This window comes from Heptranchias perlo, chromosome 7 (assembly GCF_035084215.1).
Source record: "Heptranchias perlo isolate sHepPer1 chromosome 7, sHepPer1.hap1, whole genome shotgun sequence".
Classification (NCBI taxonomy): Eukaryota; Metazoa; Chordata; class Chondrichthyes; order Hexanchiformes; family Hexanchidae; genus Heptranchias; species Heptranchias perlo.
The window spans coordinates 70,678,464-70,696,270 of record NC_090331.1 but is presented as its reverse complement, the minus strand read 5'-3'; the positions used below and the strand labels follow the sequence as shown (position 1 = coordinate 70,696,270).

At 41.4% G+C, this 17,807-nt stretch overlaps 1 protein-coding gene across 1 annotated transcript in view; it reads left to right on the top strand.

The window, feature by feature from the left end:
* The window catches only part of rab5b (RAB5B, member RAS oncogene family), a 62,789-nt gene extending 45,396 nt beyond the window's left edge, over positions 1-17,393 (top strand). The window contains exons 4-6 of the mRNA XM_067987819.1: positions 3,133-3,255; positions 4,995-5,088; positions 12,210-17,393. Coding sequence (XP_067843920.1) covers positions 3,133-3,255; positions 4,995-5,088; positions 12,210-12,322 — 330 coding nt within the window. The 3' untranslated portion in view covers positions 12,323-17,393. The remainder of the gene's footprint in view (positions 1-3,132; positions 3,256-4,994; positions 5,089-12,209) is intronic.
* The last annotated feature ends 414 nt before the right edge of the window (positions 17,394-17,807 follow it).

Sequence of the window (17,807 nt, the reverse complement as noted above, 5' to 3'; positions counted from 1 at the left end):
GATGATTGGCCACCAACAACCACTACCATCTTTTGTGCTCTGTATGACTCCAGCCACTGGAGAGTTTTCCCCCTGATTCCCATGACTTCAATTTTACTAGGGCTCCTTGGTGCCACACTCGGTCAAATGCTGCCTTGATGTCAAGGGCAGTCACTCTCACCTCACCTCTGGAATTCAGCTCTTTTGTCCATGTTTGGACCAAGGCTGTAATGAGGCCTGGAGCCGAGTGGTCCTGGCAGAACTCAAACTGAGCATCGGTGAGCAGGTTATTGGTGAGTAAGTGCCGCTTGATAGCACTGTCGACGACACCTTCCATCACTTTGCTGATGATTGAGAATAGATTGATGGGGCGGTAATTGGCCGGATTGGATTTGTCCTGCTTTTTGTGGACAGGACATTCCTGGGCAATTTTCCACATTGTCGGGTAGATGCCAGTGTTGTAGCTGTACTGGAACAGCTTGGCTAGAGGCGCAGCTAGTGCTGGAGCACAAGTCTTCAGCAGTACAGCCGGGATGTTGTCGGGGCCCATAGCCTTTGCTGTATCCAGTGCACTCAGCCGTTTCATGATATCACGTGGAGTGAATTGAATTGGCTTAAGACTGGCTTCTGTGATGGTGGGGATATCGGGAGGAGGCTGAGATGGATCATCCACTCGGCACTTCTGGCCGAAGATGGTTGCAAACGCTTCAGCCTTGTCTTTTGCACTCACGTGCTGGACTCCGCCATCGTTGAGGATGGGGATGTTTACAGAGCCTCCTCCTCCCGTTAGTTGTTTAATTGTCCACCACCATTCACGATTGGATGTGGCAGGATTGCACAGCTTTGATCTGATCCGTTGGTTGTGGAATCGCTTAGCTTTGTCTATAGCATGTTGCTTCTGCTGTTTAGCATGCATGTCGTCCTGAGTTGTAGCTTCACCAGGTTGACACCTCATTTTTAGGTACGCCTGGTGCTGCTCCTGGCATGCTCTTCTACACTCCTCATTGAACCAGGGTTGATCCCCTGGCTTGTTGGTAATGGTAGAGTGAGGAATATGCCGGGCCATGACGTTACAGATTGTGCTGGAATACAATTCTGTTGCTGCTGATGGCCCACAGCGCCTCATGGATGCTCAGTTTTGGGCTGCTGGATCTGTTCTGAATCTATCCCATTTAGCACAGTGGTAGTGCCACACAACACGTTGGATGGTGTCCTCAGTGCGAAGACGGGACTTCGTCTCCACGAGGACTGTGCGGTGGTCACTCCTACCAATACTGTCATGGACAGATGCATCTGTGTCAGGTAGATTGGTGAGGACAAGGTCAAGTAAGCTTTTCCCTCGCGTTGGTTCGCTCACCACCTGCCTCAGGCCCAGTCTAGCAGCTGTGTCCTTCAAGACTCGGCCAGCTCGGTCAATAGTGGTGCTACCGAGCCACTCTTGGTGATGGACATTGAAGTCCCCCACCCAGAGTACATTCTGTGCCCTTGCTACCCTCAGTGCTTCCTCCAAATGGTGTTCAACATGGAGGAGGACTGATTCATCAGCTGAGGGAGGGTGGTAGGTGGTGATCAGCAGGAGGTTTCCTTGCCCATGTTTGACCTGATGCCATGTGATTTCATGGGGTCCAGATTCAATGTTGAAGACTCCCAGGGCCACTCCCTCTTGACTATATCACTGTACCGCCACCTCTGGTGGGTCTGTCCTGCCTGTGGGACAGGACATACCCAGGGATGGTGATGGAAGAGTCTGGGACGTTGGCTGAAAGGTATGATTCTGTGAGTATGACTATGTCAGGCTGTTGCTTGACTAGTCTGTGGGACAGTTCTCCCAATTTTGGCACAAGTCCCCAGATGTTAGTGAGGAGGACTTTGCAGGGTCGACTAGGCTTGGTTTGCCTTTGTCGTGTCTGGTGCCTAGTGGTCTGATGCCGGGTGGTCCATCCGGTTTTATTCTTATTGTGACTTTTTTTAGCGAGATTTTACGACTGACTGGCTTGCTAGGCCATTTCAGAGGGCAATTAAGAATCAACCACATTGCTGTGGTCTGGAGTCACATTTCGGCCAGACCGGGTAAGGACGGCAGGTTTCCTTCCCTAAAGGACGTTACTGAACCAGATGGGTTTTTCCGATAATCCGGTAGTTTCATGGCCACCATTGAATTTAAATTCCCCAGCTGCTGTGGCCATTACCAAATGTGCTACACATGCAGTTTCTTGCATGAGTCACTGATCACGAGAAAACTCAGGCTAATTTTGTTTTATTTTCAATTTCCCTAGACCAGGGAGCTGAAGTAAATTGTAACAGTCCAGCTAAGATCAGCTAACACAACATAGATCTGGGATCAAACCTGGGACTTTCTTGACCATTAAAGCTCAGTAATCCAATAGGTGGTGCATTTAGCACTAAGTCAGGAAATTTGGAAGGGAAGTTTTTTCATTCATGGGAAGTTGATTTATATTAGCTGAAGATCTGTTTTGTTTTCATTGTGAGCCTGACTTTGTTGACTGGGCCAAACAATAGAAATAGGCTATAGTAAAAACAGAAAATGCTGGAAAAGTTCAGCAAGCGAGGCAGCATCTGTGGAGAAAGAAACAGAGCTAACGTTTCAGGTCGAAGACCTTTCATCAGAACTGGAAGATGTTAAAAGAGTTAAAGTTTTTAGCAAGTACAGAGCCAGGGAAAGTGGGGGAGGGAGGGGAGGAAGGGAAGGTCTGGGCTGGTCTTGGGAGTTTTCGTGGCCTCAAAATGTACACTGGGATCACAGAAAGCAGCTCCCAGAAACAGGTGGTTATTGGAAATGCTAATCTGTGGTATCTCTTTAGGGAGGAGATCAAATAATGAAGAGGGGCCTGGATCTGAATAATTTAATGGAGAATCTGGGGATTTACACTTTAGAGAGGGCTATTGGAAATATTTGTATATTTTAGAAAGTTTTAATTTTAAATAGTATTAGTTTGTGTTGGTTAAATGCATATTGATTTGATATGTTAACCAATCTTTGTTTTGTAAATTTACAATAAAGTTTTAAAAATAAAGGTAGCTAATAATTCTGAGGCAAAATGTATGAATATTAATTCATTGCTGATAGTACCATATTTGAATATATTTTTAGTAAATTGATGCACTTAATCATTTGCTTTTTGTTTAATTTAGGAAACATTTGATAGAGCAAAAGCATGGGTAAAAGAGTTACAGAGACAAGCCAGTCCTAATATAGTGATAGCCTTGGCTGGCAACAAAGCTGACCTGGCAGATAAACGAATGGTGGAGTACGAGGTAATGGTTAATAACAATTTACATTTATACTACACCCCTTACATAGAATGTCTCAGATTCTTTACAGGGGAGAGGAGAACATTCTGCAGGAGACAAGGATAGTAGGGAGGGCCGAAAGTATGGTCACACATAGGTTTTTAGGAGACCTTTGTAGAAAGAGACAGAGGTAATAAGACATAGTGGTTTTGGGGGAGAGTTCTGAAGAGCAGGGGTGCAGTGGCTGAAAGATTGGCTTCTGATGACGGAGTTGGGGATATGCAATAATCCAGAATTGGAGGAACAGAGGGTATGGTGTAAGATTTGCTGCTGGAGAAGACTGCTAAGGTAAGATACAGCAAGACCATGAAGAGATTTGAAGATGTGGACCTTGAAATTCAGTACTTAGGGAGCCAGTAGAGATTGAATAGAGTAATAGGTGTGTGGGATTTTGTGTGAGGACTCAAGCAGCAGAGATATAGATGAAAGGTGGAGGACTGGAGTTTGACAAGGAGAGCACTGGAGTTATCAGTCCTGGTCAGCTATGTTTTTTACATCATTATTTTCGTAACATTTTAGCTAAAGAGGGTGTTAGAGCATCATGGAGTGCATTACATGCCTAAGTTTCCCTTGTGTACACAAATGATGTTTTGCGACTATTTACTACTATAGTTTTGAAAAAGTAAAAATGACATCATAGAAATATATCTTCAAAACATACAGATCTAACGTGAACTATTGACTCATTCTTGCAGTTTAGCAACATTCCATTTATTGCTGAGGATATAGTAATTCAGTTGCTTCAAATTACATGCAAGAGTAGCCTGGTGCCAAAAGTTTCCAGATGGCATGAACTTATATCCTGGAGCTTTTCTTCAGTGAAGGACTCAAATCAGGAGCTCCAGTTGTCCACCTATCAAGGTGTAGGTAGAAACTTTCTTGATTGTCCTGATGGAGGACTTCTACTTGACTCCTTTCATATAATTAAGGTAATGGAGTTCTCTCCAAATCAAATTCAGGAGGAGACCTTCCCCTATACTAAACCATTAAAAGCTACTATCAAGTTTTTGATGCTTTCTATCAGAGTGGCATAGCACCTGTGTCTACCTTCATTCCTACCCTCCTTTTCCTGTGACGTCAGAAAGTTACAGTCCAGTAGCGACATAAATGAAGAGTGCGAATATACAGATAAGCGTACAGAAATTTTCCTTTTATAATTAGGATTATAGTGCAATTCATTGTAATGTGATTCCTCTTTAATACCATTTTAAGCCTTATCGTGGGAGAATCAGTGTCCTGTAATCTAGCAAGAGAATGAGACCAAGCACATTGCACTAAGGTGATGTATGGCATTATTGAACTTGAGTGACACAACAGGTGGATATTGACACAGAGAAATGTATGGTCTGAGGGTAAATCTGTGTGAAGGTCAACTCTTTCTCTCCCCGCCCCCCGCCCCAGCACCTGCCCCGCTTTGGTTAATAAAAAGTTACTTATGAGATCCAAATTTTATTTTACAGAAATAGAATCTGAACTACAGAAGTTTGACATTTGTATTAGAGTATAGCTAGGGCAAGGACATAGTAAATCTGAGGCTACAGTGTGAGACTTTAATTGCACAGTGCAAAAAAAAATGTGGAAGAGTTGGCAAGATGGACTTAGCACAGGGAGATGTTTATGATTGATACTTGGGCTAAGCACGTTAACTTTTAAATTTATTGAAGAAGTATTAAACAAGCATTTCCTTTGATTTTTTTTTTCAGGAAGCACAAGCATATGCAGAAGACTGTGGTCTGCTCTTCATGGAGACATCAGCTAAGACAGCCATGAATGTCAATGATATATTTCTAGCAATAGGTACAGTTTTTGGATTGTAATGTCTTCATTGTTGAATTAGATCTGGATTAAGAATGCGCAAAATCTAAATGCAAGTGGGTTAGCATAAAATACAGAATAGGCCTTAGTTTGTTGGGCAGGGGAATGGTGCAATTCCTCAAATTCCAGAGCTCAGCAGTGGAAGTCCTCCATGGGGATTCAATATATGTGCTTTCCAATTCTGTATAGTTTTATCCAGGCAAAAACAAAGTTTCTTTACAAATGTACAGTTTTATTTTGGATTTCCAGCATCGGCAATATTTTTCTTTTGTTTTACAAGTTTTGTTTTTAAAGATTAAGGAATTGAAAAACTTTATATGTTTCAAAAGTTGGAATCAGGGATGCTTACAGCACAAAAGAATGCCATTCAGCCCATCATGTCTGTACCGTCTTGTGCAATCCAAAACTAATCGGTTTACCCTGCACTTTTTCCATAGCCTTTTATCTTCCTCTGCTTCAAATATTTGTCCAATTTTCCCTTAGAAGAAGCAATGGTCCCTGCCTCAACCACTCTGTGTGGCAAAGCATTCCAGGTTCCTCTGCATAAAGACATTTCTCCTAATCTCTCTCCTAACTCTCAGTAACAATTTTATATTAACGATGCCTCGTCACTGATTCCTCAACCAGAGGAAACACTTTTTTTCCTATTCACTCTATTAAAACTCTTCATAATTGTTCAAAAAAAACATTATCAAATCTCCTCTTAGCCTTCTCTGCTATAGTGGAAATAGTCCCAGCATCTCTTTTCTCCTTATAACCATTGTTTCCTCATCTCTGGCATCGTACTAGTGAATCTGCACTGTTTACTTTCTGTGGATTTAATGGGGTGCTCAAAACAGCAGACTACCTTCCACAGGATGCACTGCAGCAACTCGCCAAGGCTTCTTCGACAGCACCTCCCAAACCTGCGACCTCTACCACCTAGAAGGACAAGAGCAGCAGGTACATGGGAACAACACCACCTGCATGTTCCCCTCCAAGTAACACACCATCCCAACATGGAAATATATCTCCGTTCCTTCATCGTCGCTGGGTCAAAATCCTGGAACTCCCTAACAGCACTGTGGGAGAACCTTCACCGCACGGACTGCAGCGGTTCAAGAAGGCGGCTCACCACCACCTTCTCAAGGGCAATTAGGGATGGGCAATAAATGACGGCCTCGCCAGCGACGCCCATATCCCATAAACGAATTTTTAAAAAACTACCCTCTAATTGTGACCTAACCAACGTTTTGTATAAATTCATCATTTCTTCTTTGCTCTTGTACCCTTTACCCCTAATTGTAAACAATTTTACAACACCAAGTTATAGTCCAGCAATTTTATTTTAAATTCACAAGCTTTCGGAGGCTTCCTCCTTCCTCAGGTGAACGTTGTTGGAAATGAAATCCTCGAAATGAAATCGCATTTATAAATCACAGAACAATGCTTTACCCCTATTTATGAATCACAAAATTCTACTGGCCTTTTTCATGGCTTTGTCTACCTACACTTGTACTTACAGGGAATTATGTATTTGAGCACCTCGATCTCGCTGTTCATCCACACCCTTCAGCATCTTTCCATTAAGTGTGTAATTTTTTTTCCCTCAAAAAAATATTACCTCACATTTACCCACATTAAGTTGCATCGGCCTCCTGTCTGCTAACCGGTCTGTGTCCCTGAATCTGTTACAATCGTCTTCGTTGTTTGCGGGCGCTTCTACTTTAGTGTCAGCAAATTTCGAGACTCTGTTCCCTATACCCATGTTCAAATCGCCTATATGTATCCCAAGAACTTGTGATCCTAGCAGTTGAGCAACACCCATTTACCTTAATTTTTTGCTTCCTGTCCATCAACCAAGTTTCTGTTCATGCTGCTACATTTCCTCTTATAGAATCATAGAACCATAGAAAGGTTACAGCAAGGAAGGAGGCCATTTGGCCCATCGAGTCCGTGCTGGCTCTATGCAAGAGCAATCGAGCTAGTCCCACACCCCCGCCCTATCATTGTAGCTCTGCAAATTTTTTTCCTTTCAAGTACTTATCTAGTTCCCTTTTGAAGGCCAAGATTGAATCTGCCTCCACCACCCCTTCTGGCCGTGCATTCCAGATCATGACCACTCGCTGTGTAAAAAAGTTTTTCCTTATGACACCTTTGGTTCTTCTACCAATCACTTTAAATCTATGTCCTCTGGTTCTTGACCCTTCTGCCAATGGGAACAGTTTCTCTCTATTTACTCTGTCTAGACCCTTCATGATTTTAGATACCTCTATCAAATCCCCTCTCAACCTTCTCTGTTCCAAGGAGAACAACCCGAGCTTCTCCAGTCTATCCACGTAACTAAAGTCCCTCATCCCTGGAATCATTCTAGTAAATCTCTTCTGCACCCTCTCTAAGGCCTTCACATCTTTCCTAAAGTGCACTGCCCAGAACTGGACACAATATTCCAGCTGTGGCCGAACCAGTGTTTTATAAAGGTTCATCATGGCTTTTGTACTCTATGCCTCTATTTATAAAGCCCAGGATCCCGTATGTGTTTTTAACCATTTTCTCAACCTGCCCTGCCATCTTCAACAATTTGTGTACATATACTCCCAGATCTCTCTGTTCCTGTACCCCTTTTAGAATTGTGCCCTTCAGCTTATATTGCCTCTCCTCATTTTTCCTACCGAAATGTAACACCTTGCATTTTTCTGCGTTAAATTACATCTACCACATGTCTGCCCATGTCACCGGCCTTTCTATATCCTCTTGAAGTCTATCACGATCCTTCTCACTGTTCACTACACTTCCAAGTTTTGTGTCATCTGCACATTTTGAAATTGTGCCCTGTACTCCCAAGTCCAAGTCATTAATATATATCAAGAAAAGCAGTGGTCCTAGTAGTAACCCCTGGGGAACACCACTGTACACCTCCCTCCAGTTCGAAAAACAGCCTTTCACCACTACTCTTTGTTTCCTGTTACGTAGCCAATTCTGTGTCCATGCTGCTACTGCCCCTTTTATTCCATGGGCTTCAATCTTGATGACAAGCCTATTAGGCAGCACTTTATCAAACGCCTTTTGAAAGTCCATATACACCAGATCAACTGCATTGCTCTCATCTACCCTCTCTGTTATCTCATCAAAAAACTCTATCAAGTTAGTTAAACACGATTTGCCTTTAATAAGTCCGTGCTGGCTTTCCCTAATTAATCCAGATTTGTCCAAGTGACTGCTAATTCTGTCCCAGATCATCGTTTCTAAAAGTTTCCCCACCACCAGTGTTAAACTGACTAGCCTATAGTTGCTGGGTTTATCCTTACACCTTTTTTGAACAAGGGTGTAACATTTGCAATTCTCCAGTCCTCTGGCACCACTCCCGTACCTAAGGATGTTTGGAAGATTATGGCCAGTACCTCCACAATTTCCACCCTTACTTCCCTCAGCAACCTAGGATGCATTTCATCTGGACCGGGTGACTTATCTACTTTAAGTACAGCTAGTCTTTCCAGTACCTCCTCTTTATCAATTTTTAGCCCATCCAGTATCTCAACTACATCTTCCTTTACTGAGACTCTGGCAGCATCTTCTTCCTTCGTAAAGACAGATGCAAAGTACTCATTTAGTACCTTGGCCATGCCCTCTGCCTCCATGAGTAGATCTCCTTATTGGTCCCTAATCAGCCCCACCCCTCCTCTTACTACCCATTTACTGTTTACATGCCTATAGAAGACTTTTGGATTTCCTTTTATGTTGGCCACCAGTCTATTCTCATACTCTCTCTTTGCCCCTCTTATTTCCTTTTTCACTTCCCCTCTGAACTTTCTATATTCAGCCTGGTTCTCACTTGTGTTTTCAACCTAACATAGAAAATAGGAGCAAGAGTAGGCCGTTCAGCCCTTCGGGCCTGCTGCGCCATTCAAAATGATCATGGCTGATCATCTAACTCAGTACCCCGTTCCCGCTTTTTCTCCATATCCCTTGATCCCTTTAGCATTAAGAAATATATCTATCTCCTTACTGAATACATCTAATGACTTGGCTTCCACTGCCTTCTGTGGTAGAGAATTCCACAAGTTCACCACTCTCTGAGTGAAGAAATTTCTCCTCATCTCGGTTCTAAATGGCATATCCCGTATCCTGAGACTGTGACATCTGTCATACACCCCTTTTTCCTGTTTCATCTTACACTCTATCTCCTTTGTCATCCAGGGAGCTCTGACTTTAGTTGCCCTACCTTTCTCCCTCGTGGGAATATACCTAGACTGTACCCAAACTATCTCCTCTTTAAAGGCCGCCCATTGTTCAATTACAGTTCTGCCTGCCAATCTTTGTTTCCAATTTACCCGGGCCAGATCTGTTCTCATCCCACTGAAATTGGCCCTCCTCCAATTGAATATTTTTGCTTTAGAATGGTCCGTGTCCTTTTCCATAGCTATTCTAAACCTTATGATACAATGATCGCTGTTCCCTAAATGTTTCCCCACTGACACTTGCTCCACTTGGCCCACCTCATTCCCCAGAACCAGATCCAGCAATGTCTCCTTCCTCCTTAGGCTGGAAAGGTACTGGTCAAGAAAGTTCTCCTGAAAACACTTCAAAAATCCCTTCCCCTCTTTGCCCCTTGTATTATTGCTATCCCAGTCTATATTAGGGTAGTTGAAGTCCCCTGGTATCACTACTCTATGGTTTTTCACCTCTCTGTAATTTCCCTGCAAATTTGCTCCTCTATATCCTTCCCACTAGTTGGTGGCCAATAGAATACACCCTGTAGTGTAATGTCATCTCTATTGTTTCTTAACTCTAACCAAATAGATTCTGTCCTTGACCTCTCCAGGACATCCTCTCTCTCCAGCACTGCAATATTCTCCTTAATCAATACTGCCACCACTCCCTCCTTTCTTTCCTTCCCTATCTTTCCTGAACACCTTTTATCCAGGAATATTTAGTACCCAATCCCACCCTTTTTTGAGCCAGGTCTCTGTTATCGCCACAACATCATATTCCCATTTGGCTATTTGTGCCTGCAGCTCACCAACCTTGTTTACCATGCTTCGTGCGTTTACACACATGCACTGAAAACCAATCTTAGACTTTCTTGTACTCTCTCTTAACCTGATCCCACCTAATACTGTGCTATTACTTATTCTAGTGCTATATTTCTCTCCCAATCCTTTGTGCACCTTGTTTCTCCTTTCCAATCCTACATCCTGGTGCCCATCCCCCTGCCAAATTAGTTTAAACCCTCCCCCACAGCACTAACAACCCTTCCCGCGATGACATTGGTCCCAGCTTCATTGAGGTGCAACCCGTCTGGCCTGTACATGTCCCACCTCCCCCAGATCTGGTCCCAATGCTGCAGGAATCTAAAGCCCTCCCTCCTGCACCATCTCTCCAGCCACGCATTTATCTGCTCTATCCTCTATTTCTATATTCGCTAGCGCATGGCACCGGGAGTAATCCGGAGATTAATACCTGCTTTTTAATCTCATTCCTAACTCCCTAAACTCTGCCTGCAGGATCTCATCCCTCTTTCTAGCTGTGTTGTTGGTACTGATATGGACCACAACCTCTGGCTGTTCAGCCTCCCCCTCCAGAATGTACTGCAGCCGCTCAGTGACATCCTTGACCCTGCCACCAGGGAGGCAACATACCATCCTGGAATCACGTCTGCGGCCGCAGAAACGCCTGTCTGCTCCCCTAACTATTGAATCCATGTGACTTTTCTCTATCATGATTATTATCCATTTTTTTAAAAAAAGTAAAATGTATATGCATTCAATAATACTGGGCAAAACCCTTAAGTTAGTCCCATAGCATCCTGAGTGCAAGTGTTCATCAGGCCTGGGACCACTGACGTGGAGATGGTTGTGTCATCAATTATACAGTATTTTTGGTGGATGATGTGGGTGTTGTCATCCTCTCCCTTCAAACCTCCCACACACACTGCACGGCCAGATTTAATTTATATGGGTGGAAAATCTGGGTGGCCACGTTCACGTTCGTGTGTACACAAAAAAGATAAAATACCGAACGTAGTCCTGCCTGACTAATGCTTCAAACCAGAGCCACATTTTACTTGGTTAAATCTGATGCTACCTTGTATAACTGGCACCCTCATGTTATTTCACTCAATAACAGTGACAGTAACAGTGTAGCTCCTTGAGATTTTTACTGTAGCTGGCAACATAAGTGGAGGTGGGGGAACTGTTTGATGTTTTATTATTTGAATTGAAGTTCATTAACCAGATTAGCTCTTTGAAGGTTGCAATGGCATTTGTACACTACATTTTTAACTGCATTTGCACATTGTTTTTACAAAATTATCAGAAGATTTATGTGTCAGGAAGGCATTGTCTTTTCAACTGAGATCTGGGTTTGAATTCAGTTCAGACTACTGTAGGTAACCATCTCTTTATTTGCTGTCTGTATGGATCCTATGTTAAATGAGTTTAGACAGTCTGAATTTAATTCCAATGCATAATATTATAGCAAAGTGAAGGGTGTTTTACTCTCCATCAGGTGATGAATCACTTGAGATTGTTTGCTGACATTGAGTGACAAAAATGGAAAAAACAGTTCCTCAGCAATGATATCTCTTCATTAGTGCGCAGTGTTTCACTAAAAAACATGGATTTAAAAGGAGATAATGGCTGTGTACATTTCTCATGCTCTAACTTACTAAAATCAGTTTTTGATATCAGGAGTAAACTTTTTTCAGAAGTTGAACAAGGAAAAATATTTGCAAAATTTGAACGCTGCATAGAGAAAACTCATTGTTTGGAGCAAAACATTACTACACTTGTATGGATAGTCGCAGATAATGCCAAAGTACATTTGGTACTAAGGACTAAATCAGAATCTTCATTTCTAACATAAATGGTAAAGTGATATGTGAACAGAGAAATGAACAATAACTCAATAATGTCACAACATTAACCTATCCTTGATTATGTATGCTGCTATAATTTTTATATTGAGTTTATACATTGAGCTCCTCTGCAGCAGGTCACTTCAGCTCCTACAGCACATGCTGAAGTACAAACCTTCCTTGGAAGCCGAAGCAATTCCTCTGAAACAGTTTTCAGAGTAGGCTGTTTAGCCACACTACTAACTGTATTCTTTTGTTTTCCCCACAGCTAAGAAAATGCCAAAAAATGATCCTCAAAATCCAGCAACTGCAGCCAGAAATCGAGGGGTAAATCTTCAGGAAACAAACCAGCAGACCCAAAGGGGTTGCTGTGGCAATTAACAATATTTTGGCCTCGAACAACATGAACAATACAAAATGTGGATATTGGAGATTTGGCTTCCTTTTTATATTATTAGTGCACATTGCTGTGCTAATTCCTTTTATTCTTCATTTTGGACTACTGCATGAGTCATTCTTCTCACGGTTGACTACAGGTCTCCTGCTTTAATCGGGTGCCTGTAGAAAGTAAATGATGTAAATAGCGTGACAAATCATTATGTAAAGGTTAGTTACCCTTTTTCACCAGATTCAATGAAGGCTTTTTCTGTAAATCAAATTTTGTGGGGGAAAATATTCTCTCACTCTTTCCCGCCTTCCTACCCAATCCACTATAAATTCTTCCCTGTCAACTAATTTTAATACGATTTCATGTACAATAAGAATACTGAAGCCTGATTTGAACACATTCTGCAATGTGACACATAAAATCTCCTTCCTTAACTACATTTTTTCATAATTTCATGTATAGGGTTAGCTTGTTGGGGGGGGGGGGCGGGGGGAGGTATTTTTAAAATTTAAAATAATGCAGCTTGGAAAAAACTTTCAACAGTTGCTTATGAGAATCTTTAAGAGCAACAGTGTGCTAGTTCTGATTTCTTGGGCCCAGTATTACAGAAATTTGACACTGCTTTTCGCTGTTGTAGTTTGAAACCCTGGTAGTGTCTAACCCATACTAAGATACAATGAAATCCTGTTAATTTAATAAATGAAGTTGAACAAAAGTATGTTTAGAACGAGGCTTGTCTTTAATGCAAGTGGCGATGCCCTTCATCATTTATCTTCCACATATCATGGCTAAGTCAAAGCAAGCTATTGGGGTAAATTGTTATGGTTGCCTGTTCTTTTAATGATCTTTGTGCTGCTCTGAGTGGCATTTTGCTTTGCACACATTATATATAATGCAGGCATTGTATATCGCTTGCTTTATATCAGTAAGGGAGAAAAAGCTCCACTGACAGTCTGCTGGGAATGTCTATTTTCAGTATAGTAAATTTTGAGTTGATATTCTTGCATAAAGTAAGTAAGCCAAGTCCAAGTTTTGAAATCTGTATTGATTGCTGGAAGTTCGTTCTTTCAACAGACTGTTGTGACAGATCATAAGTGGGTTACAAAGCTGTTAAATTGGCATGCTGAAGTGATGACTCCTTTTTGGTCAAACCTTAAGATGCATGTAAAGTTATCTTACAAGTCTTACTAAGCCCACTCCAAAGGAAAGCTTTTGATGTATTAGCCCAAAAAGTATTCCTGAAGTTACAAACCTCCCTCTTTATTTTATGTTTTCTTCAACATTGACGTCTGTATCAGGCACGTAAATGCAGGAATCCAAAAAACATACACACATGCAGTAATATTAATGCTTTTTCTATTGACCAATTAGATTAACATGGAGGACAGGGACCAACCTAGCTGGTTTTGCAACCAAGCATTATTTTTTGCCTGAAGTGTAGTGGAAAATTGTTGTACCATTAATGGACTTATCATTGCCATATTGAGCCAGATGACTTAAAACTAAACACTCAAGCCATTTATCAGGAGAACAGCAGGACGACTGTCCTGACAGGTCCACTGTTGGAAGACATATGAAACTTTGATACAATACTGTTGTGTTGGGATTTCATCTTGAACAGCTATCCTGAAACAGAGAGGATTGCCAGATGCATTTCCACAAGGGACAGGCAATACTTTGACAACTAGAGTTGGGGATGGGGGGGAGCAAAAGAAGGTGAGATGCATTGAATTATTCTTTTGAGATTACTGTGTAGTATCAACACCTACCGGGAGCAAGGATTTAGTGCAGTTAAACAGGCTATTAATGAAGCTGCATAGCAGATTATAAGATTCCATCTCGATCATCACAGAGTTTGGGGATAGATGGCATCTTTGTTGCAGATAGTCTTTGTTTTGCAGCTCCCTTCTTATCACCATATCTTCTGGGTCCATCAGAGTGTTGCTGTACTAATACTTAATAGCATTGGGGTTGCCTCATAGAATTAAACCCTGTTTACTAACTTTTGCAGATGTGTCAATAATCTTGTATCTCTTAGGAGTAAGTGTAGGCCATTCAGCCCCTCAAGCCTGTTCCGCCATTCAATTAGATCATGACTGATCTGTACCTCAACTCCATTTACCCGTCTTTGCTCAAATTTTGTTTGATAATTGCTCCTGTGAAGCGCTTTGGGATGTTTTACTACATTAAAGACGCTATATAAATGCAAGTTGTTATTTTTGTTGCTCCATATCCTTTAATACCTTACTTAACAAAAATCTATCGAGCTCAGTCTTGAAAGCTTCAATTGTCCCTGCATCCACAGCCTTTTGGGGGAGAGAATTCTCCCTTTGTGAAAAGTGCTTCCTGATTTCACTCCTGAATGGCCTAGCTCTAATTTTAAGATTATTTCCACTCGTTCTTGATTCCCCCACCAGAGATAATAGTTTCTCTGTATCTACCCTATCGAATCCTTTTAACATTTTAAACACTTTGATCAGATCACCCCTTAACCTTCTATGCTTAATGATTAATTTAATGGTTTTGATACATTAGGAAAGTCAAAGGCTTGTTAATGCCTTAGTTAGTAAATACACCACAAAGTGGGACACCCAAGCCATACAAATTGTGAAGTCTCAATCTCTGGTTTGTGTTGAGTTAGCCATGGTGGCAGTTGGGTTTCTGTTGAGATAGGCATGGTGACAGTTGGTGCACTGCAGTTGAGCACAGTGTCCCAGGGCTAGGCTAGGGAATGCTGTCCAAGAACCCTGTTGGAACATTGTATATGTGGGGACACCAGATGAGGACAGGATTGGGATCGACTGTGATGGCCCAATAATTAAATAGCCCATCGACTTAATTTTCAGGTTTGCTTATGGCGAACGTCTACTTGGTTGAGATGCTCTTTTACTCCTTCCTGTGGAACTGCACCCCAGCATGAGTCACTGCCTCGGGAGCAGAGAGAGTGAAAAGAAAAGCATTTGGAGTGGGGAAGTACAAGAAGCACTGTACTCGAAAAATAAGTTGTGATAATAAGGGAAACTTGGTGCATGGTCAAAGTTTCATGAAGGGACAGGCATCACTTTTCTTCTTTTCTGCTACCCTCCAACCTCAGAATTGATTTGGTTTGCTTTATTTATCCATGGAATGTGGACGATGAACACAGATGAGTCATGCATCTGAAATTGAGTAATGTGCCTTTCTAAATCAAATCAAACAGATTGAAGCCTACTGTGTCATGTTATGTTTTTATGTGCAATTATCATTTTGAGTACGTTTTATTCTATAGGGCAGATTTTACAAATTTGCACTCTGAGTTGAGCTTTTCCTGTTGGGTGTGCAAATCGGGAATTCTGGCAAAGAAGTCACCAGGTCCCGGGGGATTTTTCATCTAGAATGGAAAATCCTGTGGGTTGTGCTGACTTTCGTGCCTGAAATCCCGGATTGCGGTCTGATGGGCAAAGCTTCGTACCAGAAATGCAGATTTGTTCAAATTTAATCTTGTATGTGTAGTAGATTACATCAGTTATCTATTAAGTTGCTAAATGGAGATGTTTGACCATGCTAGAGGGTGGGGGTAGGAGATACCATGGCCTCTTGCTGTATGGAAGCATGTCTCATTCCACATCAAAGAATATTGGGGCTGAAAGCTTTAGAACAGCTTTTTCCTTAAAGAAGAATGGCATACAGGTGGGTGCCTGGTACAGGGAAAAAATTGCAATGGAGAAGATGAGACTTACTGAACATTTAACACCTGTCGTTAGAATGTTTCCAACTTTTGAAAATGTTCCTTACAGTATTACTTTATGTTGTGTTTAAAGGAAAGCTTAAGCTTTGGAGTGTGTGATTGATTTTATTTAATATGTTACTTGTTGTCTTGCTGGCACATAAGCCTCTTGCAACTGAAAAGATGATGGCTATCCCTTCACTTGTTCCTTCCCTTCCTTCCCCTCCCACGTTCCCCAACTTCCCATACAGGGAGGCAAGAGTGGATCTGATGACACCTAGGGCCTCACTGCTATGATGCAACATATTGATGTTCCAGTATACTGGGATACCAGACTTAGCCCTACTTAAATAGAATACATTTTTTTCACCAGTGTAAACCTCTATCATGGTGCTGTTAATGCATTCTGCTTTGTTCTACAAAAATTCAGTTTGGAATATTCTTAACAATGGTAACATTACTTTCAATTGTTTGAGTTATTGATATTCCATGTTTCTTCCCCATTTCAAATACACATTTTTAAAAATGGAGCTTAATTCTCATTTAAGGGCTTTTATGTAATGGTGACTAAGTTTTTGAAACCTTTGAGAATGGTGTGTGGTTTAACTTTTTTTTTCCAGAATTGTGAAACAAGAAGAACAAGAAGAGTACTGTCCAAATCAGATTATACTCAAACTAGATATTATTGTTTCTAAAAATAAATCCTAAACAGCAAAATTTGTTCAGTGCTTAAAAAGTAGTGTTGTTAATACAGTGATTACTTACACAAAGACTTGTATGTTACAGTAAAAGACAGTGTACATCCGACTGGTGAAAATAATGCATCAGAAACTTGGCAGCTTCAGCAGAACTGCCCTGCTATCCAAGATTGAGTTGTTTATAAGTACTTTCTCTGGTCTGTGCTGTTATCTGATTTCAGCCACAGCTGTAATTGGGTACTATGTTGGTCTTGGCACCCCTGTGCTGGGGAAGCTTATGATTCCTAACTAATGCCGGAAAGAGTGCCTGTGTGGACATTGGGTGAGGGTAGAACTGGACTCTGCTGTGATGCACTGCATGGTCAAATAGCCCATAGTCACTCACTGTCTAAGCTTATGCATGAAGAATGAGTGAGGTGCCAGAGGGTTGTCCTATTCATAAAAATGTAGCCCAGCATCAGGAAAGGAGGCAGAAAATTGGGGGCAAAATATTTTCCCTGGCCCAGTTTTCAAAGGAGACAACATAATTTGGAAGACAGGTTATTCCATTTTCTCTTGCACATATGGAGGACAGATGTGTTAGAATTGTTATTCCCTGTTATAATGGAAACCAGTGCTGTAAGTTGATTACAGTTTGAAAATAAACACTATATAAAATAACACACTAATACTCTCTTGGGTTCAATATAAGTGAATATAGCTTTGTAAAGATGATTTTAGTTATCTTATTTTATTGCAATAAACACAGATAAGCAAAACTTTGTGTGGATTGAGGCACTGTTTGCTGACTACACTAAGGTTATATTTAAAAGGTAAATAAATTTGGAAATAACTCATTATTTGCTTAACATTTTATTCATTATTACTGATGGATGCTAAGTAGAACTGAAGTACTCTACGTCCTAGTTGGGGTCCTTTATATTTTGTATTAAAATTAAGTTGAATACATTTTCCATTTTAGATGGTTTTGTTCCATTTTGAATTTAATGATCTTCACTTTAACATCGATGTTGGAAGTTCCCATGTATTGCAGGAATGCTGTTTGGTAGCAGACACTTTTAAAATCCATTTACA